At 39.1% G+C, this 27,313-nt stretch overlaps 11 protein-coding genes across 11 annotated transcripts; 6 read left to right on the top strand and 5 right to left on the bottom strand.

The window, feature by feature from the left end:
* Positions 1-685: 685 nt before the first annotated feature.
* On the top strand, positions 686-2,849 carry CBG26296 (the record flags this gene model as incomplete). Its single annotated transcript, XM_045235682.1, has 10 exons — positions 686-697; positions 748-887; positions 938-1,058; positions 1,088-1,216; positions 1,302-1,498; positions 1,544-1,673; positions 1,722-1,925; positions 1,967-2,338; positions 2,578-2,673; positions 2,721-2,849. 10 exons carry the CDS (start codon positions 686-688, stop codon positions 2,847-2,849), a joined length of 1,530 nt encoding a protein of 509 aa, XP_045098466.1.
* Positions 2,850-3,081: 232 nt separating this feature from the next.
* Positions 3,082-4,735, top strand: CBG06239 (the record flags this gene model as incomplete). The annotated part of the gene is made up of 5 exons (XM_045235681.1): positions 3,082-3,194; positions 3,240-3,627; positions 3,673-4,416; positions 4,468-4,566; positions 4,610-4,735. 5 exons carry the CDS (start codon positions 3,082-3,084, stop codon positions 4,733-4,735), a joined length of 1,470 nt encoding a protein of 489 aa, XP_045093033.1.
* A 297-nt stretch (positions 4,736-5,032) lies between these two features.
* On the top strand, positions 5,033-7,126 carry CBG26297 (the record flags this gene model as incomplete). Its single annotated transcript, XM_045235680.1, has 8 exons — positions 5,033-5,145; positions 5,190-5,313; positions 5,358-5,591; positions 5,627-5,751; positions 5,798-5,924; positions 5,970-6,170; positions 6,370-6,864; positions 6,974-7,126. 8 exons carry the CDS (start codon positions 5,033-5,035, stop codon positions 7,124-7,126), a joined length of 1,572 nt encoding a protein of 523 aa, XP_045098467.1.
* A 434-nt stretch (positions 7,127-7,560) lies between these two features.
* CBG26298 lies at positions 7,561-10,826 on the top strand (the record flags this gene model as incomplete). The annotated part of the gene is made up of 9 exons (XM_045235678.1): positions 7,561-7,673; positions 7,715-7,847; positions 7,892-8,119; positions 8,197-8,324; positions 8,370-8,496; positions 8,545-8,763; positions 8,798-9,316; positions 9,361-9,453; positions 10,710-10,826. 9 exons carry the CDS (start codon positions 7,561-7,563, stop codon positions 10,824-10,826), a joined length of 1,677 nt encoding a protein of 558 aa, XP_045098468.1.
* A 255-nt stretch (positions 10,827-11,081) lies between these two features.
* Positions 11,082-12,403, top strand: CBG06237 (the record flags this gene model as incomplete). Its single annotated transcript, XM_002633423.1, has 5 exons — positions 11,082-11,144; positions 11,197-11,256; positions 11,307-11,506; positions 11,727-12,045; positions 12,299-12,403. The coding sequence occupies 5 exons, from the start codon at positions 11,082-11,084 to the stop codon at positions 12,401-12,403; spliced, it is 747 nt and encodes a 248-aa protein (XP_002633469.1).
* A 416-nt stretch (positions 12,404-12,819) lies between these two features.
* Positions 12,820-17,807, bottom strand: Cbr-lin-24 (the record flags this gene model as incomplete). Its single annotated transcript, XM_002633422.1, has 6 exons — positions 12,820-12,963; positions 13,015-13,105; positions 13,368-13,590; positions 15,635-15,747; positions 15,853-15,965; positions 17,676-17,807. The coding sequence occupies 6 exons, from the start codon at positions 17,805-17,807 to the stop codon at positions 12,820-12,822; spliced, it is 816 nt and encodes a 271-aa protein (XP_002633468.1).
* Positions 17,808-17,962: 155 nt separating this feature from the next.
* Positions 17,963-18,719, bottom strand: CBG26299 (the record flags this gene model as incomplete). Its single annotated transcript, XM_045235677.1, has 2 exons — positions 17,963-18,013; positions 18,630-18,719. 2 exons carry the CDS (start codon positions 18,717-18,719, stop codon positions 17,963-17,965), a joined length of 141 nt encoding a protein of 46 aa, XP_045098469.1.
* A 2,483-nt stretch (positions 18,720-21,202) lies between these two features.
* Positions 21,203-22,720, bottom strand: CBG06235 (the record flags this gene model as incomplete). Its single annotated transcript, XM_002633421.1, has 5 exons — positions 21,203-21,565; positions 21,609-21,820; positions 21,870-22,178; positions 22,261-22,546; positions 22,598-22,720. The coding sequence occupies 5 exons, from the start codon at positions 22,718-22,720 to the stop codon at positions 21,203-21,205; spliced, it is 1,293 nt and encodes a 430-aa protein (XP_002633467.1).
* A 367-nt stretch (positions 22,721-23,087) lies between these two features.
* Cbr-aly-3 lies at positions 23,088-24,349 on the bottom strand (the record flags this gene model as incomplete). Its single annotated transcript, XM_002633420.1, has 5 exons — positions 23,088-23,260; positions 23,305-23,431; positions 23,833-23,924; positions 23,973-24,092; positions 24,139-24,349. 5 exons carry the CDS (start codon positions 24,347-24,349, stop codon positions 23,088-23,090), a joined length of 723 nt encoding a protein of 240 aa, XP_002633466.1.
* Positions 24,350-25,461: 1,112 nt separating this feature from the next.
* Positions 25,462-26,799, bottom strand: CBG06233 (the record flags this gene model as incomplete). The annotated part of the gene is made up of 4 exons (XM_002633419.1): positions 25,462-25,666; positions 25,713-26,264; positions 26,311-26,536; positions 26,583-26,799. 4 exons carry the CDS (start codon positions 26,797-26,799, stop codon positions 25,462-25,464), a joined length of 1,200 nt encoding a protein of 399 aa, XP_002633465.1.
* A 34-nt stretch (positions 26,800-26,833) lies between these two features.
* On the top strand, positions 26,834-27,013 carry CBG26300 (the record flags this gene model as incomplete). The annotated part of the gene is made up of 1 exon (XM_045235676.1): positions 26,834-27,013. The coding sequence occupies one exon, from the start codon at positions 26,834-26,836 to the stop codon at positions 27,011-27,013; it is 180 nt and encodes a 59-aa protein (XP_045098470.1).
* Between the last annotated feature and the right edge of the window lie 300 nt (positions 27,014-27,313).

Here is a 27,313-nt window from a genome sequence, read left to right as displayed (position 1 = left end):
TATTTTTACCATTTGGTACCTGGTCAAGAAAAAAACAATGCGGCAAAACCGTGCCAGGGTTGCAAATTAGGCTCCGCCCATTTTCCCTCCCAGATGGTTCTTCCCACTTTTTCTTTTCCTCCCAGTTGGTGTGCTCTCAAATTTTAGGTTACAGTAGTTTTCGTTACGAGGTCCTTAGCCCCGCGCACAAGATTTTCTCTTCCGCAGCTCCTAATTGTAAATACAAGCATAATAGATTAGCTTTGTAAATATAGTTTAAGAGGTTATACATTAGTGCTTTCGATATATTCGAATGCGATGGCACCTTTCAGTTAAACTTAATGTGCTTAATAGACTATTATTTCACTTTTCGACAGATGTCCGAAATGATTCAGAAATTTTTGGGACACCGATTAATAGAATTTTGTGAAGACTGAACTGAGGTTTGCCATCTTATGATGGTCCCGTAGCGCAATACAGAGAAAACTTATCATTAGCAATGTTTCTGCGTCTCTTCTACGTTTCTGATCTTTCGCTTGGAGTTCTGTCGTCCGCAGACACCACGAGTAACGCGCAATCGCAGTCTCCAGAAAATAATCGCCAAGGCTTTGATAGTTTCTAGGTTTAATAAAATTATGATTACTCATTTTTATCTAGTATAAATGTTTTCTGTTTCAGGGTTGCTAAACCACATTTTCAAAGCATAATGGATAGCGAGGTACGAAATGCAATGCAGAATTATCCCTACTAAATAAATATGGTTTACAGGATGATGAATGGCACACCTCCTACGCTATGTCTTCTGTGCCCAAAAAAATGTTTTTCGTTATTATAGACAAAGGAATATCAGCGATGCTCGAAAATGACAGGAATGTGAAGCTGGGCAGTTTTTATGAGGTTAAATATGCGTAAGTGTGAGCGCAGTTCTATTGAAAAAACAAGCAAAATGGTTGTATAGGTTTAATGGAAAGGCCACACCGGAGAATAGAGCTCAACATGTGATTACTCAATACAGACCTATTAAGCCTCTTGCACAGTCTCATGTTGATACCGATGATAGAGGTCTACAACATGTCATCGTAAGTTAAATTATTTTTTTCTTTCTGAGTTTTCAGTGTTTTTTTTTTTGCAGATCACGACAAGTGCGGAGTATGTAGGCCTTGTAAATGCAGGCAACAAACGTGTAGCGAAGTTATACAATGATACTTTCGGGAATTTTATAGACCTATTTGATTTAGTCCGAGAGCGAAATAAATATGTTGAGTTCGAATTCAAGGTAATTTGAATTTATGGTTCATCTTAAACGTTTCACATTGCTTCAGTGTACATCATCGAAAGCTGATAAATTTCGGTCAATTTTTGTACCCAGGAGAATCCTTGCATATCATGATTTACCTGAAAAAATTCCCGATATACGGAGGATAATTGGTTTTGTATGTTCGGCACCACAAAGGGATGGATCGACATTCGTTTGGAGCAAATACCTTGTAAAAAATGCCTACCTAGACATTCAATATTGGTAAGTTGCCTTCATCGATCATGTTTTATATCAATCTTTATTCAGCCGTCCGAATGAAAACGTCGTTGGCTGCTGGGTTGATGCCTCTGTCGACGTGTCGAGTAACCGAGTGGTCGAAGTAGTTGATGTGATACGCGATGTATTTGATTCTAGAGTGTGTCAAGGGGTACCAGAAGTACGCAAGAACGAATTTCAATCTCAACTGAAAACGCTAATATTTTAGGTTCGAGCAAGTTTTACTTACCATGGATTCGATGACAGAAAGGGTTGCAGAGTTTATTACCACGACGACTTCCGCCATATTTTCGATTATAATCATAAAGTCAAGTACAATCCTGATGCCGGTTGGTATAGAGGCTGGATTTCGAATCCCGATCCCGAATCTTCTGACTTTTGGATTGTTTCATCGCAACAGGATGTCGTTTTCGTAAGTTTTCACTTTTTTCAGGACATTATCTTTCATTTAAGGCTGAAGACCTTATCCGAGAACTCTCACCGGAACCAATCTCAAGAAATACAACCGGACTTCCGTATCGTCCTGCTGGTTCAGTAAATGAGGAAATACCAATACCAGGCAGCCCTACAAGCTTCCGTCCTGTGGACAGATCAATTGACGCTCGAAGGGAAACACCGCGTGCTTCTTTCCGTGCACAAACTTCGTCTGACAGTGATGGAGAAAGTTTAGCACCAAGAGAACTCACGAATTCGAGTTTAGCGGACGATGTTGCCCCAGGTCGAAGACGTATAACTGCCACCAGAAGCAACAATATTTTGTTGAGTTCTGACTGTGATAGTGACTATAATTTGGAAAGAAGAGTGTCATCTTCGAATCACGCACAGGTACAACACAATATGTGAATTGATAATATGAATGCAAAAAATTCAAGAATCATGAACCAAGGATTTCTTCTCAATTTCCTTGCTCCAGGTCCGCCGAAAACCACGGAAAGTTTGACAGAGTGAGAAGCCGAAACGACAAACTTGAACTGGTAATTTTCTATTTTAATTATTTCGCTTTCACTGATTATCTTAGTGTATTTAAATCGAAAATTACACTCATTAATGCAACTAATCTTCAGAAAAAAGAATCATTCGATGCACCAGTAGATGGCGCTGATAGATCATCCAACACTGTAGACGCTTCTATAAAAGACAACTTTGAAAGCCTAAGACAGGTGTCTGGTATCCGCTTTGAGATGAAGAATAATCTGAAATTTTCCAGAAGAATTCAAGGATCTGTGCTTTGGTAAAATCGTTCACTAAAGATGAATCTGTTTCTTTTTCGATGCAAGTGTGGAGCAATGAAGACTACGAGGAGCTCCTAAGTTTAGTAAACTCTAATGACGAATAACTCAACGGATGACATTATTTTTAACATTCATGAACATATCGTTATAACAATTTTACTGCATTTTTTGTTGTTCTGTTATTGTTAATGAAATTATCGTTTCTGATTGTTCTCTTTTATCGTTATTGCCTTTTGATTTACGGTCATGTGATACCTTTATATAAGCTTAATACAAACAGCATCCTTCGTTCAATGTTTTTAGTGTGGTTATCGTTGTTGCAGCGCGATTTCACAAATGGGGAGAAATGAAGTTGTGACTGGTTTTGTCATTTATGATGGGAGGAACGGGATCTATTTTGCATGGAGCAGTGTGTCTAATAATGACATTATTATCGACTACAAGTACAGGTGGGAATGAATCCGGTTGATGTTCATGATGTAATTTCTTTTCAGTCCTCAAAACATGAATTTACTCGGAAAATGGGTGAGTGTCGCAATCGATGACAACTTGGAAGCTTGCCGGGAAGCTTCAATCATATTGGATCGCTATGAAACCAGAATCTTCAAAAGTAAAGCAGAGGTTAGTGATATAAATCACAACGAGTTTAAATTTTTTTCTCAGCTGCTTCTGGAAGTCCAACACGACGGTTGCTACAGAAACAGAATGGAGATGTTTCGTCACCACGATTTGGGATTAATTGCTGATCCGGAACATTATGTTAGAGACGTGGAGCAGAACGTTTCATATCGAGTTTGGATTGCATGCAATCCAGATTCCGAACTCAAACGCGATATTGGAGCAAGATGGGTGGTGGTTGGCCTTTCTGAAAAAATGGACTTGGTTAGTCATTTTTGCGTTGCTTTTAATAATCAATAGTCGTTCCAGACTCGTCAGAGAAGTAGCACACAGTCGACTGATTATAATAGTGAGCCACAATCAAATGATCGATCATACGGACGCTCATCTCAGGTCGGACGCCGCTCTTCTCCAGAAAACTATTCGAACCGACGGTCGAGATCACCAGAACGATCATCAAGGTTTGGGCCGAGATACAACACCGACGATAGACAAAATTACGATCATCGGAATCAGGATAACTATGGATATAATACAGGGCCTCCAGTTATGCTTGGGAATCGTAGTCGCCGTTCACCAAGCCCTAGGAATCGCTATCAAGACTTTTTGAGTAGAGATCGTCAAAACTATAGAAATGACGGTGGATCCTATCAGAATCGACCATCTGCTCATCAATCACCGAATCGATCGATGCAAAACGAGCCGTATGCTTCTAACCAAAATAGTCATCCAGATAGTCGCCGCCCCGCTTCTTCTTTTATGAATCAAAGTAAAAATTCCTATTGTCCATCTCCATCTCCAAGCAATCGTTCTTCCGATTATGCAGCACGACGAGAGATTGCTCTTCAATCTCCAAAAATACCATCATCTGGACACTCAGTTCCACATCAGAGGAAAAATACAGACTCTCCGAGACCCCCTTCCAGGGCTGAAACCACGTCTGAAGAAGACACCGATAATGAAATCGAAGACAGAAGTAGTCAGAAAAGCAAAATCAGTTCGAAACAGGGAAATCTGATTCAAAACAACGAGCCGATTGGAGAACATAGACAGGTAAATATTTTTAGGAAATTAAGAAGCTAACTATAAGTGAAATGAATTTAGGTAACTGATGCCACCAAAATATCAAGTGATCGAATCAAGTCTCGTGGATTCATACGACAATTGACACCTGAAGAAGAAGAAATGAAGACACTACGAACGGTACTCTAATATCATAGGCTCCCTGAAATATCTTTAATTTTAGACTGTGAACGATATCAAGGCTTTGGTGAAAAATCTTGTTCGTCACCCAGAAGTTATCGAGGCAATGCAAGTAGCCAATTTGGAAGAATTTGAGGAGCTTATTGAGATAGTCGAAAGAAAGGAATAGATCATTCTGCCTATTTGTAAATTGCTAAATCCTCGCTTTATTGGTTCCGTGTATTCATTTGAGCTTCATAATAATTTTGTTCTCTATTTCGACTAAATCACTATGCCAATCATCTTTCCTATTCCTTGTTTTTTGTAGAATATCCAATTCGAGCATTACTAGGTTATGATTAAATATTCGGAGATTCAGTAATTTGTGTTTTTTTGCTTCATTGTTGTTCGATTCTCATATCTGAAGTTGGCTTCCAACACTGTTATCATTGATCTTTTTCTAAAAAAATAAACCGAATTCCAGACCATGAGACGGGAAACCTTGGATGCATTTGTCGTCAGATACAATCACGAAGAGCGAACATATTCTGCATTCTGCTCACAAAACAATCCCGAAATCACAATAAGTCAGCAATTCGTGTTCGTTCTACTGATTCTCGAATCAAAACAACAACAACTTCCAGACCGCCGAACACCGATTTGAGAGGAAGATGGATACAAGCAGAAGTATTCAAAAATGTTGTAACTGGAAATATTTTCATAATCTCTGATGTATTTGAAACCCGATTCGTTTGCGGAGAACCAGAGGTGCGTTTCAAAGATAGCCGTTCAGAACTGATAGTTGATTTCAGATCAGAGTAGAGGCTGTTCACAACGGCTTACTTCAGAATGGAATCGCAACGTTTTACCATCAAACAATCGGATTCATTTGTGATTCTGACTACGTCATTAACAATCCGCAATCCAGCATGATCTACACATTGTGGATCAGGCCTCACAAAGAAGAAAACGTCATGTCTTATTGGAAGCTTTCTATTGAGCAACGCACGATATTTCCAAATCGACCGGAAGTAAGTTCTACAAATGTGCGCAGTTCAAGTTTCCTGACAAAGTGTTTTAGGTTAAAGCTGACGAGAAATTGAGAACAATTTCCGGAATTATTCACTCCCGAACCGATCAAGGCGTGTATATTGCATGGTCAAAAGATGAACCAACACGAAGGTTCTATATTTGGGATTCCAACTGGTGATATAAGATATGCCTCATCTACTTTTAACTAGAACTTTTGCAGTCCTCGAAGCGGAAATATGATTGGTTTTTGGGTAGAGATGAATGTCGATAATTATTTCGAAGTCCAGGGATCCGTTGTTCGTATTGAAGATCCATATAAAACACGCATAATAGATAATGTTTTAGAGGTTATCAGGTTTCCGCCTATTCAACTTCTCATGATGTACTTGTAGATTAATATAGATTTCGAAAGTATCTTATCAGGAGGAGCTGAAGTTTTCTACCATCCGTACTTCCAATACATTTGTGATCCGAGAAACGTGTTTCAAGGAAGACCACGAAGTGGGGTTCGCTATAATGGCTGGATTGCATACGATGGGATCGAAGGAACAAATGCATATTGGAGATTGGTGAATGATAGTTATGACAAATCGGTAGTATTCTTCTCTTCCAACATAGTATTATCCTTGTCTGAGAAAAAAAAAGGTTGAGACGCAGAGAAAAAGTGAAAAAGTGTCCACCTTATGTGTGCTATTTAGGCTCTCCGCTTCGATATCGCTACCGTATTCAGACTGCAAAAAATACTCTCTAACCTTTTTTTCTCAGACAAGCATAATATAAAGTTTTATTCAGTTACAAAACGATCGAAAAAGTCAAAATGAGTACTACTCGCAAGAAAGGATAAGATCACCACCACACATCCCGAATCAATATGAAGATCAATATACCGGTCATAGCCAGAAGACTCCTGGGAATTTCCCTAGTCAATGGGACAGAGAACACGAAAGGGGCCAGCAATACGAACGCGTTCCTTCTTCTTCCTCCTCATTTGTCCAACCAATTGTTTATTCTGGCGAGCAGAAAATGAATCGCAAAGAATCGAGAAAGAAAGTTTCGGCTCCACCGAGATCTGACTCTTCGGATTCAGACTCGGACGATTTTGAAGGTGCATGCTGTTTCTATGAAACACCAAATCAATCTATAAATGGCAACTCGCAAGCTGTGCACCATGCAGATGAAGTTCCTGAAAACCAAGAGACATCTGGACAACAAAAGAAAAATGCACGTCGTATTCAAACAAAGGAGACAAAAACTGCGAAGGAACTGGAAAGATTTAAGCTGAAATCGGTACTGTTGCTTTCTCTGCAATATTTAAATCATCTGGAATTTGAATGTAAAAAATCCAATGACTGTCCTTTTCTTTATTAATTTCATATTTTCTTAATTATTGTTTCAGGAACTCATTCTTATGCAAAACGCGCTTACTTTGCTCATGAAAGACGAAAAATGCTTGGCTGTTTGTAAGCGGGCGGAGCTTGAGGACCACGAAGATTTGATGGCACTCATCCACATGCGTATGAATAAAGACAAAATAATTGATATTGCATAACTAACATCCTTAAAAGTTTAATTAATAACACATGTACTATTTTGAGTTCAATTGTACCATTATTATGTTCAAATTATGTGTCAAATCGATAGTTTGTTTCTCATTCTTAACTACTTATTAATGTTTCAGCACCAGAAACCAATGGTTCTATAATTTTGTTGTCATCACTCCATTTTCTCCCTACTGTAACATTTTTCGTATTTTCTAATTCCAATTTCGTTTTCTTTCTAAATATAAAGACATCGTACTTTTTTCCAGTCATAGCTTCCATATAAATCGTCGTTTTCCGCGATTCTGTAATCTCTGGCTCTTTTCTCATTTCTTTAGGTGTACCATGAACAGAAATTCCAGATGATCGAATCTAAAGCTTTCTGCTTAGACGGTTCATCGAAATAATATATATTTCGCACTAACATAAACTGAAGTTTGTTAAAATGGATTTGAGGACGGTTGAAGCAATTATTCGTAGGAACTCGACTGATGTGGGCGCGTATTTTGGATTCTCTGATCAAATCTCCCGGGATATTATCATCGACTACTCATATGTGTTCGTACCACCGATTTGACAACAAACAAGATCTCATAAAGTTTCAGGCCACTAGGAATCGATCTCGTAGGAAAATGGGTCAGAGTTGTGGTGCGGGATCCTAATGTCGTCTGTCGGCCTGTCGTGATTATTGATGATATTTTGGAGACTAGGCTGTTAAACCGTGATCCCGAGGTTGATAAATATCTGAAAAACGAATGAACTATCTGAGAGTTTAGATCAGAATTGAAGCGAGTTACGACAGTCGATTCAAAAACAAATACGAAGTATTCCACAATAATTTCGCCGGGTTTATCATTGACACGGATAAAAAAGTTCAACATATTGATACACGGGCTACATATAGCTTATGGATTACTCGACTGCATCAACCGGGACTGAAGGCCAGTTGGAGAGTTTCTCAGGATCTAACATTGAGGAATACGAGAAGGGTAAGTACTCAAAACGTTCCAACCAAAATACTCTTCTAAAAACTAGGTTTCGTTTTGATATTCACCGTCAGTTAAATTCAAATATCATTTAGGCTCGTGACGGACAACAGCTACTCCGGACTGTCGACGCGATCGTTCATAGCGTTTCTCGAGATGGTACAGGATACACTGCATGGACCAGAACAGAGAAGAACAGAATAACAATAGATTCTAAGCTGTGGTAAATATTAATTAATGTATTCAAACGATTTCCGTGGAATTTCAGTCGCGGATATGAAAGCATTCTTGGTAGATGGGTTGAACTGACACTTGATCACTATAATTTCGTCAAAGAAGATCCTGTACTTTTACCTGATGTGTTCGAAACTCAAATAAAAAAAGGAATAACACGGGTTTCTTTCTTATCCTTCCAGCGCTAGCATTTAAAACTTTACTCTCAGATTCGAATCGATTTTCAATCTACGGCAGACTCGGAAAAAACGCGATTGTTCTACAACTCGTATTTCGGAAACATTTATGATCAAAAGCAGAATGTGCCACCTGGGGAAAATGGATCATGGTATCGAGGATGGATTATATTTTACCTTCGTTCAGGACTAGATACGCGCTGGAGATTATGCAATTTTCAAAATGTTGAGGGCCCATTTGTGAGCTTTACCGTTTTCAATATTTAAAAAATTTCTTATGTTTCAGTCTAACAACACCAATGAACCGGGGACCAGCAGTGGTGGGTATGACAACAAGAATCATCAGGAATATATTCGAAGTTCATCCGATTTCCATCGTTCCGAAAGTCCGCGTAAAATCTCAATTGAGAGGTTCGATGATGAACAACAGTATCAACGTAGAACATCAGAAGAATGGTATCCAAGCAATACAATCTGGAGACCGTCAGAGCCTTTAGAAGATAGAAATCACTATATTAATGATCGAAACTCTCCAACATTACATGCATTCAACCTTGACGGAATAAATCAACAAAATGATGATGACACACGGCTGAACCGTAAAGAGATCATATATCCAAAAGACAAAAAAGAAACAACGCCACTTTCAGAAGAAGAATATTATACATGTTCAGAAGATGGGGGTGGGAATTACAAGACCACTCAGGCCCCCCGTATGGTTGGTAGAGATTCTATTTCTCCATCAGGACCCTCTTCTGTTTTGTATGGAATTACTGAAAACGAAACGATTGACCGGATTGGAGAAGTAGTTTTTTATTCGAATAATGGGAACCAATGTTAATTTTTCAGGAAAGTACTGGCAATAATGTTCAAGAATCCACGAGTTCCCGAAGGTTGAAGCCTAAAACTGAAAAGGAAATTGAGCTCACAATGCTGAAAGAAGTAAGTTTTTTAAAAAACTGTTTTCCTTGGTCATTTCATCCATCTCTTGTAACATTCGATCAATTGACCCAGGCCCTGAAAACCAGTTCCATCAAATTTCAGACAAAATACCGGAAAAAGCAAATAAGAGTCTTTGAAAATAGCTAGTAATCCTAAAAAGCATACTTGCAAAATCAGGGCCCACGGGCCTGGCCGTGCCGAAGATTTCCAGGGCCCGGCCCGGCGGGCCCGGGTTTTCCAAATTTGAAAATTTTTTTTGGAATTTCAGACATTTTTTGAAATTTTTTTGTAAAAAAAACTGTTTTTTATGGACACTTTTATCTTGAAGAGTTTTTTACTTGACAGAAAAATCGTCCGTTTTTTCAGTTGACCCCGAAAATTTTTTTGAAAAGACAGGAAAAATTTGTTCCTAAAAACCCGGGCCGGGCCCTGGAAATTCTGAAAAAAAGCCCGGCCCGTTGCAAGTATGCTAAAAAGGTTTAAAAATTTTGCAAAATTCTATCAAGTTTTTATTTCGAAAGTTTTCTGTGTCTACATATTTTTCTACACTGTGTATATACTTGCGACCGGGCCTTTGCCGGGCCTTCGCGGGATCTGCCATAGCTTCTTTTAGAATCAATATTTTTAGACTAACTAAATTACAGATGATAGAACTCGGCGAATGCTACAAAATGATGTTATTTGGAGAACTGTGTCTTGTCTAAGAACAAAGTTACCGTCAAAAAACAGAGGCCCGGCCCGGGCCGACGCGACAAGGCCCGGTCACTTTATGGCATGTAAATTTGTTCATAGACAAGACACAGTTTTCTAAATAGTATCATTTTATAGTATTCGCCGAGTTCTATCAGATCTGAGTTAGTTGATCTGAAAATATTGCTTCTGAAAGAAACTGTGGCAAGGCCTGCGAAGGTTCCGGCAAGTTCCCGGTCGCAAGTATGCAATTTACTATATGTTTACCCATATCGTTTCCACAAGTTAACATTTGTGTGAGGCAATAAAAGAGCTCTTCAATTTAAATTTCATCGATGTTCGCTTCCTCCTCTCGCTCTCTGCTTCTCTCGTTCCTGCTTACCCTCACAACTTTTTTTCTCATTGTCAAGAGAAAAGATCAGTTTTTTCGACTCTTTTTTCATATTCTTTTTCTTCTTCTTTTCACATCTTTTCCATTCAACTTCCTGCAACTTGCTTACTTTTCTTCCTCCCGTGAAATTTTCACTTTCTTGAACGCACCTGCATTTTTAAACCTTATCTTTCAGGATTTCATTCGAATGTCGGTTTTGATTCGATCTCTCACAAAAAAGGGGTCTGTTGCCGAAAAAATGATGGTTGCGAATTTCGAAGACTACGAAGAACTGATGAAGCTTATTCGATAATTAAATATGTTTTGATAAAAATTCATGTCCATGTCGTTTTCAATCTTTTGTACATTCCCTGTTCTCTTGTCCTTTCCTAAATTTTTAGATTTCTTGGTGCCAAACTTTTATTAGCATTTTCCGGATTACTGAAATAAATTCTAACATATTTTATCTAGTCGTACATGGTTTCGTTTCTAACTTCTTTCGTTCAATCGAATATATACATTTCAACCCACAACCACCGATAATCTAATCCGAAACTTGTTTTTTTAGATGAAGCATACTCTCAAATTGCCACTCATCATCGGGGTTGCTGGTGGAACTTCTTGTGGAAAGGTAAAAATTATATTCAGATCCTTTAGATTGACCTTCCATAATTTGATTTCAGTCAACAATCGTGGAAAGAATCATTGAGAATCTGGATGCCAATGCAAAGCAAAGTGGAAGAGTAAGAGTTTCCCGTAGTAAATAGTCCATTTCTCATTTTGTGACTTTCAGCAAATTGAAATCGTTCATCTGTCTCTACACTCCTTCTACAGAGAGTTGTCAAATGACGAAAAGAATCTTGCAAAAGAAGGAAAATTCAACTTCGACCATCCAGATCAAATCAACTTTGAACTCCTTGTTGATACGCTTCAGAAAATGATTGATGGAAAAAGTGTGGAAATTTCAAAATACGACATGATTTCCAGCTCGATGTATGTTTTTATAATTAGTGGAGAGAATTTAGCAGCTTTCAACTTAAAGGAATATCATCTGATTTTGGTCAAATTCGGTAGATATTCGGTATTCGGTAGAATTCGGTAGATTGTCAGTGCTGGAAAAACGATTTTGAATTTTTTTAAAAATTCTTCCACTGCTCGGGAAAAAATGAAACTTCTGTCACCCAGTGCATTTATTTCATAAATAATATTTCAGGATCGGAACAGACAAAGTTGAGCCAGCGAAAGTGATCATCATTGAAGGAATACTCCTTCTGTACGATGAGCGTGTTCGTAAACTTCTCTCCACCAAGTTGTTTGTTGAGAAAAACGCCGAAAGTCGGCTTCGTAACAGAATCGACACATACATGCGTGACTATCACCGTAATCCTCTCTCCATCATCCGACAGTACACGGAGTTCGTGAAGCCAGCTTTCGAAGAATTCTGCCGGCCAACGAAGAAGTATGCTGATGTGATCATCCCACGTGGAGCTGACAATCACGTTGCAACCGATCTGATCGCAAAGAATCTTCAGGTAGGATTGGCGAGCAAGAGAGTGTTCAAACATGGGTTTTAGCAAAAAATGATACTTTTCAACTGATGATGCACCCTTAACGCATTCCTTCACTTTGCTGTGTGGAAATAACAACCTCTGTAAGACCTTCTTTATTCAATGTATAGAATAGAAAATTTCCTGTAACGTTCTTATGAGGTCTGAAATAACAAAAGTGAACGCATGGTTGATGTTATAAACTCTGGACAAAAAAGAATTGAAAATAGTTTTTCAGGAGACATTCCGCAAGATCGTAGTCAGCAGTGATGAGGATGAGGAAAAAGAAAACGATTTCGTCAAACAGGGAAGCATTCGTCGTCCATTCTCTCGTCCACACTAAATTAATTTTTGATGTTTTGCTTGTTTCCTGTCATTATTCGTGTTTTCACTTGAATTCATACAATTCTGGAATCTATATTCCCTCATCTCAATAGGTTTCATTTTATACTTGTTTAGAGCTAATACAATATGTTCACTTCCTTTTCTTACATGTTTTCCCTCGTCGTCCCTGTTTCGTTGTTGTTCTTTTCTTTCTTTTTTCTTATCCCCATGACTCCATCGCTTTATCGGTTCCCCGCAGTTTTGACATAATAAAAGAGCGAGAGTTTTTTATTCGGAACAAAAATATTATACGAGACAAGATATTTAAGAGAAGCCAGTGCATATAAATATGAGAAGGTGGAAAGTTCTTATGAATAACTCGTGCAAATAACGTGTGTGGAGAACAGAAAAGAGATCTGATTGGATGGCAGAGAATTAGTCGATCATGATTTCATCGCTAGCTCGCATCGGCTGCTCCTTCAGGTCGATTCTTTGTTTCATGGCGAATTGGAACTGACACGAACCCTTGCTAACGAGACGGACGACGCGATTTTGGTCAATACTAACAACTTGCTTGACCTGAATAAATTTTAATTTGAACATTCTGAAGAGGAATATTCATCTTCCTACCTCTTTCTTGCAATGTGGACTATCTAGCTGAGCACGGAAGACTTCAGCAATGGCAACACGGATTGGCATTATAAGAGCATTGTCACGACGTCTGAAAGTTTGCAAACTTATAATTAATCTAGTTTTCCCTTTCTAATTCAGGACACATAGGAACAAAATGAAATGTCCATTATTGTTACTCTCTTCAAATTGACATTTACTTTTACCAGTCAATCTGGTAAGTTGCCGCCCGACCAATGCGCGCAATACAATGCGACCCTATACTATTGAATTCAATAAGTGAGTCAATTGTGGTCACTGACTGGATTAGAATCCCTCGGAAAGTATGCCCCCAGCCACGAGAAACAACAAACCTGCGGATCGAGACAACGACTGTTCCAGAGAGTCTTGAGACTACCGAATAGCTTCCTCTATAGTTCATTTCTTCGATGATAATTGATGCTTCAGTCATGTAGTGTGGTGGTACTGACACGTTGCTGTCCACACCCCATGAGAGAATCTCAGTTTGACAGTTTTCATTGAGATTGTTGAAATGCATTTCATGTTTGAAACCAGCTTTCAGTTCTGCGATTTCACCTGAAATTTGCTTTTTGTTGGGATTGACAATAAAGTCTATTTTATCAGTATTTCGAGATGAGGAAAAGAAACGCTGGTGGCTGCCGGGTATGGAAACTACCGTAACCTAAAAAATTATTTTTTCGATTTCCTCTAATTTGTCGGTAACAAAATCGAGAAAAGTCATGGGAAATGTATTAGGTTGTTTGGAAAGTTCCCCCAAATTTTTGATCTACTGTTTTCAAACTTCGTTTCTATGAACGGGGTAAAATCGAGGTACTCACTTGGGTTCAGGGGGTTAGAAAAAGCGCCCCAGCAAACTCGTAGGCCAGAAGAAATTTAATAATTTTAAAATGAACACGAGTTTGAACTAGATCATGATATCTTTCTTAAAAATCAACGGGTTGCAACGCGCGTATTCTCGCTCATCCTTTAAAACTGTGATACTCAGCCAACGAAGTTCGGCAGCGAATTGAGAATTTTTGAAAAATTTACTGGGGCGCGCTTTCTGACCCCCTCGCTTGAACCGAAGTGGGTACCTGTCGTTTTATCAGTATATTGGTAGGATCCAATAGTGTCTACACCCTTACGGAGATCATTCTCCTCTTTTCGTATATTGGGATATGCGTACCGTTGTTGCCCATAACGATTTCCATTTTTGGACTGCCTTTTTGTTTTTATTTCTATCTGACCGGGAAATTGCTGAAATCGATTGCTAATCAGTGGAGGTGAACAACAAAGGTTCATCCTTTCGAACTACTATCACAACCTGGTTTAACCAATTAGAAATGAAGGAATTCTCATTGGACGAAAATCCCCCTTCAAAAAGGCCAATAGGCTTAGGTTTGGACGCATTAAAAGCCGCGATTGAAAGGGACCCGTCTCAAACTTTGTGGGATATATTGAGTACATCAGTGGCAAGCCTTCTGTCAAAAAGCCATAAATTGGAAACTCTCGGCAAAGTCTAAAAATGTGCGAAGACATGGACCACACCTTTTGGCTCAACGCAACTTTTTTTCCCGGGTGGGCACCTGTTTGAATCTTTTCATCCTGTGTTGCACACATGAATGCTGGAAGCAAATCATTACAAGTGGTGATAAATAGGTTATGTATAATTACTATAAACGACAAACCAAGCGGGTTGACAAAGACACCCAACCACCAGACGTCCCAAAACGTGAAATTCGTGTTAAAAATGGGATGATGTCGGTATGGTGGTCTGCCAAGGAATGGAGTATTGGGAGCTGCCAGATAAATTTGTCAGTTTTTTGACCGATACCTATTCTTGTCAGGTAACATAACTCAGACTCCATGTGGATCTTCATTGGAGAGAAACACAAAGGTTTATTTTCTAGATTAAAATTCGCAACCTCATACGAGAAGGAAGACCCAGGTCTCGGTGGATCTGGCTAGACGATTCTGCTTTATTCACTGTATAGCTCTAATCTTCTACTTTCTGATTACTACCTATCCAGCCATTTCTAACGTCATCTTGATTGACAAAAATTCGCTGCAAAACAGGATATCAAAAATGGGTTGCCTTAATTTTCAACTCGCTGTGACCGGAGTTCTGGAAGGAAGGCATCCAAAATTTAGTGGAGCATTGGCAGACAGTCATGGATAACAATGGTCATTACCTCCAATTTATCCGACATCGTTTTGACATTTTTTACATTGCATGTATCTGACGCTAAAAATGGGAGGAACTTTCCAAACAACCTAATATATATCTTTCAGGTTACGGTAGTTTTTGTTCTGAAACCTAACCCTCTGTCTCGATCTTTCCACTTTGTGCCAATTTATCTCGGTTCCTGTGAGAGATATCAAAAAGTATTCAACTGACAAATTGTTTATTATAACATCAAAAATGTTTTGTCAATTGATCACATTTTGATAACTCTCATAGGAACCGAGGTAAATTGGCTCAAAGTTGAAAGTCAGGGGTGGCGTTGTCTTAGTATTTACGGTAATATGGCTCCAGACATTTGTTTTTGTCTGCCTTTTTACAACATTTCTCATATGTTCAAGGCCTTTTTCGTACAGCGAGACAAAGGTAATGACTTACATGGCGTTTTGAGTGTCAACTCTGCTTCCGCACCGATTGTGTATCCCTGTTCACGTGCCACCGAACATAGTGACTCCGTTGTTCTCTCGGTCTTGAATGAGTACTCTTGTGGACTGGAAAATATGGAATTTATAAAAACAAGTCATTTTTTCTTTTTAGAATCAAGTTTTGTTTTCTAACTACCGTAATACTAGACTGATTTATAGTTCAAAACTCACCGATTCGTGCTGTTGGTGTAGATAGATTTGAAGAGAGTGTATGGCTTGGAACCAACCGGCTGGAAGTGAGAGTACTGTGGATCCTCCGAGACAACGACCAAATGCTTTCGATTCTGAAAATTTCCACTTTTCGTTTCCCCTGGCTTTTTGTGCTAATCGAGTTCTCACTAACGCCACCGCGCGAAAGCTTCGAAAGACAACCGAATTCCCACGAGACTATCTTCTTCTTCTTTTTCTTTTTCATTGCTTTCGAGAGAATGTGCTCATCATCAATAAACGAGCGACATGTTGGGAAGCAGAAAAGGAAAAAAACCTCATTTTGTAAATGGACCGGAAGGATTAGCTAGGGTTTAATAAATCGTAAAGACTTCTTGGACTCGAAAAGAATGAGACTATATGAAAATGTGATTGTTATAAGACAAACACGATCCTTAAACGAAATCGTTTGGGATACTGTAGACGCAGCTACAGTACGGTTGCAATTGTTAAAACTAATTAGCTGATATGTAAGGCTTGAAATGTGAGGAAGAACTTCTTCCGAAAAATCAAATTTCAAAAACTCCCAAAATTCTTTTCCTTCTTTTCCCGGATGATTTTTGTTCCTGCACTTCTTCACAGCCTTCTTCTCCTAATCCCACTTCTAATTTCGCTATTCTCCCCCAAAACGTCTTCTAATCGCCTCTGGGTGTAGTCTTCTTTTCTCGTAATTCCTTCTCAAAATGTATGTAAATATGTAGCCGTCCTTCTTCCATCTTTCTCTCCTCCATTTTTACTTCCCATATCAATCAATCCCTTCCACCTCGGCAAAAGTAGAGGACAATTTTTAATTAGAGGGTTTCACATTCTTTCCGACATAGTTACAATGTGGATATATAGAAAAAGGGAATAGAGAAAAATAATGCGGCCTCTCGCCGACTGACTTGCTCATTAGCGCGTTTCAAAACCAACCCAAAAAGGGGAGAGACTCGTTTTCTTTTGAATTTTGAAAATAAGAGGAAGAGAAAGAGCTGTGAGGAATTCGAAAAAGAGACGTGAGAAAAAAAGAATGGAAGAAGAGAAGATCGAGTTACCGGATCTTTAATATTCTTCTTCTCCTTTTCTTCACTCTCACCCCCAAATATTTCAAAAGTCGTACGGTGACTAAGTGGGTCGGGGAGCCAAACGGTGCTCGTTGGCACTTGATGTCAAATCAGCTCGCAAATGTCTAAGTCTCTCCGAGAACATCCATCCTATCACTTTGAAATCTATTCACACTCACAAGAAAGACAACAAACAGCCGGTGGTTTTGCGCGCACTTTGGATCCGAGTCGACACGCGTCATATCATACGGTCAAATCGGAAGAAGAAGATGTGACACGGTGGTGTCAAGGGTGAGATTCCACATTTTGATAGGTGTGAAAAGAGGAAAATTCAGAAGAAAATGTTATTTTTACAAGATAAGGTGGACCAACTAATCAGACTTGGTTACCCTAACAACCGCGGTTCCTATCAATCAGAAAGTCAGATTTCCAATAAGATTCAAACCAACTTGAGTGCAGCCAGCTGGTTTTAATATAATACACTCTGGCTTGTATTTGTATTCTCGTTTCCCCTCCGATTTACTTCATATATATTCAAACCTCTATTACCTCCTGTTGAGTTAAATGGTTTCTTTTTTCTTTTTTCAATCGGCGCGCGCCTTTTCTTACAATAATAAATTGGTAGCGCACGACGATTGGAAACAATGGATGAGATCGGAGATGAAGAACTATTCTAGGGTCCCCAATGGCCTTCGGAATGGAGAAGAATTCTTTTTCAAGTGTTGTCTCAAAATGATGACTTACAATTACAAACTCGCAGTCGTCTCTATCGATTCCACGAAAATCATCGATTCGAGTTTTTCGAAGCGATTGCACATCTTGGAACTGATGCCACGCGTAGTCTTCTAGAATCTGATCCACATCGACGTGGTTCATTTTCTGAAATCGGTAAAAATATTATACTAGTTAGAAACTAAAAACAGAGAAAGATCGAGAAAAATAAAGTGAAATAAAGCCAATCAGTGCTGGTTTAGCGGAGGAAAGAGAAGAGAATCCCTGGAGAAACTCCTCACATCAAGTCAATAAGAAAATTAGAGAGTAAGAGAAACACAAGAAGAAGAGAAAAGGAAAAGAGTATAAAACTCGAAAATTACACAGATTATCATGTCAGTAACATTGATAACATCACGGTTGAGAAAGCATTTGAAGAAGAAGATTGGCCTTTTGTAATGCTTACAAACAAAAAATATGACAAAGAGCTTGAAAAGGAAACCGACACAATAGGAGTAGAAAAAAGGACCGAAGAGAATAATAGAACTGGCAGAATATTGCATTTTTAGAGCGAGAAAAGCTTTTTCAGTTTCAAATATTTAAAACCTAGTTTTAGAATAATCTAAAAAATTCCAAAAACAAAGAGGAGAGAAGGGACATGTAAATAGACGCAACTGAAAAAGTTGTTTTTGGATAGTAACTTTTATAGTCTCGAATATTCCCACGACATTCCGCGAGCCTAGTCTTCAATTTCCTCCGGTTTATCACCAAATCATAAGATGCGTGGGAAACTATATAGATGGCGCTGTTGTTATGGAGGAGTTATAAAGACACTACCATCTCTGACGTCATACTCGTGAGCCATGTGTCAAAGAAATTTCGAAACCTCGAAACATAGATAGATGGGGTACAGTAACCTTCTAGAAGTATAAGCCGTAACGAATCAATAAACACAAAAAGAAAAATGAGTCACAACTCGAAAGGCGCCCTTCCCGCAAAAATGGGCGGAGTCAATGTTTCGGAATGGGCGGGGAGCGATGTTTGCGAGGGAAGTGAGGGACGGGTGGTGGTGGACATACTCTACGACACTGCGGGAGATTTTGAGTCGATAACGGAAGGAAATAGTCGGCCAGAAAGAGAGATTCAGATCATTTACTAACCATTTGTTGTCTTCAATTTTTTCTGAAGGGTGACGGTGCCACTGTAAGAAAGTTTCTGATCGTTTGTGAGTCATTGAATTTGTTTCTAGATATTGTTGTTGCTCAATGACGTCAGCTATTTTTCCATGAAATCGATTCTTAAATCATAAGGTTTCCTATAAAGATGAATTGAATATACTGTTGATTACTGTAAAAAGACCTATTGTAATATGTCAGAAATTCCACTCGCTAATAGTTTTTCGGTGAAAAAGAAGTTCGAGAGATGTCAGGGAACAAGTTAAGCTAAAAAATCTAGATTTGTTCCGGAAAAAAATTACCACTGAAAAAAAGATTCCGATGGAATTTTAGGGATGGAGCTTAATAAATCGAAACCAGGCGGTTTACGCCCCCTGCCGGGGGCTCAACCTCCTGGCTTCCGCTTACTGTACCTTACAATTGAATTTCCAATTTTAAATTTTTTCGAGTTTCCGAAGTCACCAAATTTTATGAAAGTTTTGCATACTTATCAATGTTCTTTTTCCAAACTACCGGCTTTTTAATGTTCTGAAACTCGGAGTATGTGAGCTCCCGGTTTCCTGTAGTTTCACATTTTGGGTTACTAAATGTCAGTTTTATTGAAATTTCTGGTCTCCGTAAATTCCGAAATTTGAAATTTTCGAAGCTTGAAGAAAAACAGTCGGTTTGCGGGCCTCCGGCCTGAACCTCCTGGATCCCACTTACAGTACCCGTTATTTTATTGACATATTTCGTCATTTTTTCAGGGACCATTTTTTCATTGTCTATTATGAAATTTCGAATCGAAATTCGATATTTTGGTTATTCAGAATTCCTAGAAGTGGAAAAGTCGGGAATAAGGAAATCCGAAAATTGGAAAACTCCTGACTTGAAAATCTAAGACAACCAGAAGTTCGAGATTCGGAAAAGTAGAAATTCAGAGACCTGAAAATTGAGAGATTCTGAACCGACTGGACAACTCCCGCTTATAATGCCTATAATCATGAAAAAAAACCAAATTAGGGCCTCGTCAAAAAACTTTTGGAACTTCGGAAATTCAGAAATTTAGATTTGAAAATTCAAAAAATTCTAAATTGCGAAAAATTAGAAACTCCGAAAGTTCGAAACCTGAAAAGTTGGAAATTCAGAAATTTAGAAATGTTTTTTTGCAAATTCGGGGAATTTTTCCACTGAATTAAGATCTCAGAAATTGATAAATTCCAAAATTTGTAAATTATGAAATTCGGTTCGGAAATTTGTAAAATTCGAAATCCTGAATATTTGAGTGATCCAGAAAAAAATCCAAATCATTGTTTTATGCTTTTATTAAAATAGTCGGGCATCATCTCGCTGCTAATTCGGGTCATCGGTGAAAATTTGGGAAATTTTGGTCTACTGGGGACTTCGCAAGGTTACGCTAACCGGGAACACCGGACATACACACAGAATTTGGTGATTGTTAATAGTAAAGATAAGAACCGTCTTCGAGATTGTCAGATATTATTATGGTTCAAAAAATTGGAGCTGTGGAAGAGAGGACCCACAACGACAACTACAGTAACCTGAAAATGTTTTCGTTTTCATTTTCAGGATTTTTTTCTCGGTGTTCACTGCTCTTCGACGATTTTATACTTTTCTCTCAAACTAGTCGAAAAATTCGAAATTTTGATAAAAAGGGGAAAATTGACTGAAAACGCACGAAAATCAAAATAATAATTTCGGAAAATGTGAGTATTTTTAGTTTACTGTAGTTGTCGTTGTGAGATCTTCGGCCACGACCTCCAACGACCTCTTCCATAGCTCCGATTATTTTTGTACCGGAAAAATATCTTATTTTTTTAATTTTAACAAAATATTAAAGATCGAATAAGATTATCAACTCCGTTCTGAGAATTGAAATCCAAAACAAGTTTTTTGAAAAAATGTAAACTGAGAGGTTCAGAATATCTTTTCTACACTCCACCTATTCAAACAACTCTCGTGGCAATAATTCACTTTTATGCCTCCGATTCCAGGATCATTAGGCGGTGAGCATATCCTAGAGAGCAGTCTTGATGTGGAGACATTCTCTCGGTTTCTGTTTTTATCGTGCTCACTCACACTCAAATTATTACGGAAAGCGGAAAAAAGCGATTCAGAAAGGCATGAAAGAGAGGGGTATAGATCGACTTGGAAGGGGGAGGTTCCCGTCCAAATCCTATTACCTGTCAAGACACGAAGGCGTCAATGATTATAGTAATCGATAAAACTTTTTATTTCCAAGGAGACTCGAGGTACTATGGAATACGGGAATTATTGAAATTTTCTCCTACTTTTTGAGAACAAGAAGAACAATTGAACACATAATAAATATTATATCACAAGAACTATACAATACAAGTATATGATTCAAAAAGTAATCGGAAATCATTGATCCTTTTTCTCTTCAGATGACAAAGTGTCATCAGTTTTCACATCTTCTTCACTGCTGGCAGTTTGTTCGGTTTTAGGATCCCCGTTTCGTTTGAGATTTGTGATAGCAATTGGGAACCATCCCTTATTTCGTGTGTCTGATTCTCGGAACCCATACACCCATCCAGAAACTCCGCGAGTTGCAATAATGGTTTCTCCTTCGGACACTTTGAGGCATTTTCCATCGATGATTGGTTGTTTCATCCATATCTTCCATCCAAATTTACGAGATGAACAACATTTTCCTTCAAAATCTTCTCCGATGTCTACAATTCGAGCACGGCCGCGCTTAGACTGCTTTTGAAGAAGTTGATCAATCTAGAAAAAAATTTATCACGAGGGAAACAAGCTTCAAACATACAGTAAATGTAAACTGTGAACATCCTTTAATAACTGGCCACCAAGTACCATTTCCTTTGGTTCTGCCATCAAAAATCCCAATAAAAACTTCGCTTAAGTTTCTCTTCCAACCAAGATCGTATGGGTATTTCCACTCTCCTAAGCTTCGGATCCATTCGACCTCTTCTTCGTCTTCTTCATCCAGAATTTTTCTCATATTCAATGACTTGCCATCTGAGTATAATAATTCGAACTAGTTTCGATATGACCTACAAAAACTCACGGATATAATCTTCGATTCCATTCTTGTTACGGATCACATATCGGAGTTGTGTGATAAATAGGAAAGTGAGAGCGAGAGCAACAGCACAAGCCATAGCAAATGCAAAAATAACGGCAACAAATGAAATTGGAGTGAGAAAAATAATTGGTTCAGTTCCATCACCGTATCTCTGATACCATCCAGCGAAGAATGCATGATACATCGCTGAACCATCGATAATAACTGCATGAATGCACCCAACAACTGAGAAAAACAAGAATCGAAGGAAGTATTGGTGGTTTCGGTGACCAACGCAGTTGTTGATCCAAGCTGAAATAAAATGCGTAATAAGAAGTTTCGAATTTTTTAATGTTCTCATCCCGGTCAACAGAGAAGATGTTAAAATTCTTACGACAATGATGGTCCATTTTCATACAGCATCGGTTGCATTTCGAACAGTGATGAGATCGTGGCACCTTGAATCCATTACAAGGTACACAGAACTGTAGCTTCTTTTCGTGTTCTTTGTTTTCTGGCTTCCAGCCCCGTGGAACGTATCCCGGACCGAAAAATGAAGCATTGAATAAATTTCCTATCGTCAAATAGTTCCAGAGAAGGAATGCAAGTGTATTGAAAAGGCCAATGTATGAATTCACTGGCATCCATTGAAGAGAAAAGAATGTGGTTACAGCGCCAATCTAAAATTGAGTCGGTATTCAAGAACAGAGTTATTTGAGCAGTCGTGATACCATCGTGATTGTGGAAAAGGCGAAAATAGTTCCAAAGTGGAACATTCTTTGAAAAACGGTTTTTTCTCCTACTTCAGCTACCGGAGCTGGCCAGTTTGGAGCTTCCACAACATTGTCGCCCATTGCAACCTTCAAAATATGGATTCGTTTTCGAAGGTATCTAGTTTTAGCTTCCGATATTCTCACATCGAAACCCGATATCTGTTGTTGACAAATTTAAAATTCGTTCCCCTCTATTTTTATTCATTTTTCTATTGATTTGACAGGAAAAAAGAATAACAGAAGCAGAAGATCATTAGGAACTCGGTAAAAGGGAGAAGAAGAGAAGAGACGTCAGACGATAGGTTGGACAGGAGATTTTTTTTGATAACATAACGAATTATTAATAAAGTATCTGATTGAGAGGGGGAAAATTGTGTAGAATGTGTGAATGGTTGAGGGCTTAACAAATATCAAGAATGTTCAAAGATTGATGATAAAAACGAGATTTTTAGGCATTGCGCTTGGCCATATAGGCTTCAAGTTCAGCGTCGAGTTCTGCTTCAGTTTTCTTTGGCTTTGAGTCACGATCTCCTCGTCCTCCTTTACGGAAACCGCCACGGCCAGATCCTCCTCTCTTGGTATCTCCCTCGTGGACTCCGTCACGGAGGAAATCTTCTGGCTCTAAATTTTTTGAATTATCAAAAATATGCTACCAGAAAGCTTACTTCTGTTGAATCTGCGTGGTCCGGACTGGAAGCCGCGCCCAGAACTGCCCTGGGAACTGCGTGATCTGTTACCAAAGTCAACTCTTCCAGCGATGTTGCTTGAATCGATGACAGCGAACTTCATCATCTGGAATTCAAAATTTTCATTCCCAAACTGAGGATAGGAGAAAAGATCATCGAATAGCCAAGTCTGGACCCAATCAATTCACTTGTAGTGTCAGCAACGGATCTTCCGAAACATTCTGGCTCCTTTCATAATCGGTCTCACAACCCTGTTGGATTCTAAACCAGATACTTGATGAGATGAACGGCAGAACTCAAGAACAACAGAACGATCAGTTCCAATCTCACATGGAAAAGACTCAATTTTCTTGTTGGTATCGAATGCTGCACACTGAGGAGACAACAGTGATCAAGGAGAAGTACGGAGTCAGAAGCGTCCGATGAAAACGCTTTCTGAACACGGGATTCAGAAGAATCAATTGATTGTTTTCGAAGACTTTGTTATCGGGTCGAATAATTTTGTACCTTTCCGTCGAGAGCGACACCACTATACTTTTGGACAAGTCTGTCCGCATCTCGCTTTGCAAGCGAGATATCGCCAGTTCCTAGGGATTCGCCTGTAAAAATAATATTGAAATGATAAATGTTTAAACTGCGTTATTTACCATGCTCGTTGAAATTGACTGAAACCGAGTGGAGCTTGTAGTCTCCAAAAAGTTCTTCCAAGTCGCTCGAGATAACGGTGGTAGCGAGATTCGAGATATTGACTCGAATTATTTTGCTATCTGTAAGATAGTTCGAATGAATTTACTTCTTTGGTTTGAAACTAACCGTTTCCTCTGCTAGTGATACCATGGTTGCTGACTGCGTCGAGGTCTCTCCATCCACCACTGGATCCGCCTGAGCGACGTGGGATTCCGCTGGGTCTTCCGTTTCCACGTCTGTTTCCACTGAACGGTTTCTTCTGAATGCTGCTATTTGTTTTCCTGGTTTTCGAGATGATGTCGTCGAGAGACATGTCTACATTGTTAGCCTTCACCATTTTTATCCTTTGTAGAGTCGAAACTGAAATGCTTTAGAATGAGTCCATGGAACAGGTCATAAAAGAAGAGAGCAAAAAGGAAAAAAATCTATTCTGTCGCTTGCAAAGTCGATTTCCGAAAAAAATCTAAGCGGTCTAAAGACCTTTTTTAACTTTTCAAGAATTTCAATTGTAAAGTTTTCCATAGACTGGACTGTGTTTGGAAAACCTGGAAAAGAGCAGCTTTGAGTTTTCTGAGAATTTTTATTCAGAGGCCGTATGCAAGAAAGTGGAAAACCATTTTCCAGTGTTTGGAAAATGATTTTCTGATAGTTTGGAGAGATTTTTCACAGTGCTCATATTCACTTTTAGTCATTTTTTAGCCCAGAATCCTTTTCAAAATGGAAAAAATCTGTTAAAGCTCTCAGAAAACCATTTTCCAAACACCAGAAAATGGTTTTCCACTTTCTTGCATACGGCCTCAGGTAATCGGACGCGGTATTATAAAGCGCAACAAAACGAAAAACGAGGTTCAATACTGGGCAAAAGAAGAACGAAATTGGAAACGAGGAAGACCGCGACGCGTACGCAGCGCACCGAACGGCATTCATGCGCACAGTTGCTGCGCAACTCTCGCATGTGCTCGTTGGCAGATATATCCTATAGTTTTGGAAATAGGCTTAACAATCATGGGATGTTCCGATTAACAAAATTTTAGAAACTTAGTTGCTTGCACTAGACTGAATCATGAAAACTTTCTAGATTTACTCTGTTTGAATGTCAATCCTTACCATTTGGAAAGAACATTCTTCAAATTGGTGGTGGATGGTCTCGGCACGATGTCAAATACGGGATACTGTATGCGGGACTTTAGTTTATACGAATTAAAGCAAAACTTAGATTCAAAAGCGCTTCTCTAACTTTTCAGGAGAACAGAAAAAAGTGGAATTTTTATGCAGCACAGAAAACAATTGTCTTCGAGAAATCAATTGAGTACTTCGACGTTGGTGCGTCTACCGCATTACTTGCATATGCAGCTTTATTAGGAGATCATGCAGTATACAAAAGTAACAAAGTTTGATTTAGCTGTTGAATTAAATTCGTTTAACATGTTTGATCAAATATCAATTGTATCAGTCCGACTCTTCATCAGAAAGACTATCGGAGCTCTCGGTGGGGTCACTGTTATCGTCATCCCTTTCCTCAGCTATATCGTTTTCAAACTGAACTCCTTCTCTTTGGATTCCAAAAAAGCGTTGTGGCTCACGAGTCATACTCATGTATTCCCATCCAAGATGTTGATGGCACCCTACACATTGGATAATGATCCAGGCATAACTGAAAATAATTTATCTAAGAAAGCGAAATTGGGTTTCAAACTCACTCGGGAAACCATGTAAACTCATAGGAAGGTGCACTAGCTCGAACATAGTTTGTGATTGATGACAGTAAAGTAATTTTATGAACGAATCCATGAGCAATAACATGTGTCATTGTCTGTTCTGGGAGCCTCATGATATTTTCATTAAGGAAAATAGGTGCAAAGCATCTTCTGCACTTCCCTATAGAAACTTTGCAATACTTCAGAGCAGCAGCAATCCGAGTATTCGCTGAATCTTCTTTGAGAAGACTATATTCTGTTTCACGATTTGAAAAAATTTGTTGTGAAATGAAGTAACTGAAGTATGTCAATCCTCTATTCAATGCTTGTTGAAGAATTTCTTCTCCTATCATCCCTTTAAGTTCCAAACAACATTGCTCAGCTTGATTTCTGCTAATGTCTCGGAGACTATCAAACGGGTACCCGGTGATACGAGTGGCCAGCGAACGCCTCTCATACATTGAATATCTTCGACTATACTTCGGAAGGTGCTTTGGAAGCAACGCTGGGATCTCTACCTCTGGTAGCAGTTGAACGAATGCTTCGCCGTTTTCCCTGGAAGTAAAACATTGAGTCAGAAAACATTGGTCAACATACATACAAGTTGTAAGATAAAACTTTACATCGATGAACTCCCATAAGCTCCATGCTAAATGTTTGTGGATTGGCCTGAACTACTTTTGATAGTGTAGCAACATAAGGGAGGGTGTCGCATTCTCTGATGTCAGATGGGAATAGAACAACAAAACCATTAGCTCGTGCACTTGCTACAAGTCTGTCATACAGCTCTTGTTCATCTTCGTCGAATTTCATTGGGAGCTGCTGTTCTGAACAGATAACTTCCCAGATAATAACTGATGAAGCAAAAATTACCAGGAAAACAAACGGCGCTAACACCACATATTGGGAACCAGTTGGTTCCATAATCTACAAGTTTGGCTTCGTTTTTATAATTTTCTCTGTTCTCGTTATCCTGCAAAGTGTAGTCGAATCTATGAGCAGCACTTGGATTGAATCCCTCTAGATGGTCCCTTTCATTTCTGTTATCATTATTCACTCCATTTAATTCTTGGTCATTTTCTTGATTCATTTCTGTAAATTTGGAAGTTGAACAAATGAAAGTGATGCCTGAAAAAATGGAAAACAAAAGATTTTCAGAATTTGAAAAAAAGTGTTTTCGCGGGCCTAGAGAGACCCCGCAAATTCCGGGGAAAAAAACTCCGGGGAAAAGCGGGCGGAGTCGGGGGCGGAGCCTAAAATGCAACCCTGGCACGGTTTTGCCGCACGGTTTTTTTGCACATTAGGACACGGTCAGGAGGGGGCGGAGCCTAAAATGCAACCCTGGCACGGTTTTTCGCACATTTGGACACGGTCATGAGGGGGCGGGGCCTAAATTGCAACCCTGGCACGGTTTTGCCGCAAGGTTTTTCTCGACTCCGCCCACTTTTCCCCGGTTTTTTCCCCGGAATTTGTGGGGTCTCGGGTCTAGGAGACCCCGCAAATTCCGGGGAAAAGTGGGCGGAGTCGGGGGCGGAGCCTAAATTGCAACCCTGGCACGGTTTTGCCGCATGGTTTTTAGCACATTTGGATGCGGTCATGAGGGG

The sequence above is a fragment of the Caenorhabditis briggsae genome, assembly GCF_000004555.2.
Source record: "Caenorhabditis briggsae complete genome, chrIV, whole genome shotgun sequence".
Lineage (NCBI taxonomy): Eukaryota > Metazoa > Nematoda > Chromadorea > Rhabditida > Rhabditidae > Caenorhabditis > Caenorhabditis briggsae.
This window is presented reverse-complemented; position numbering and strand designations above follow the sequence as displayed.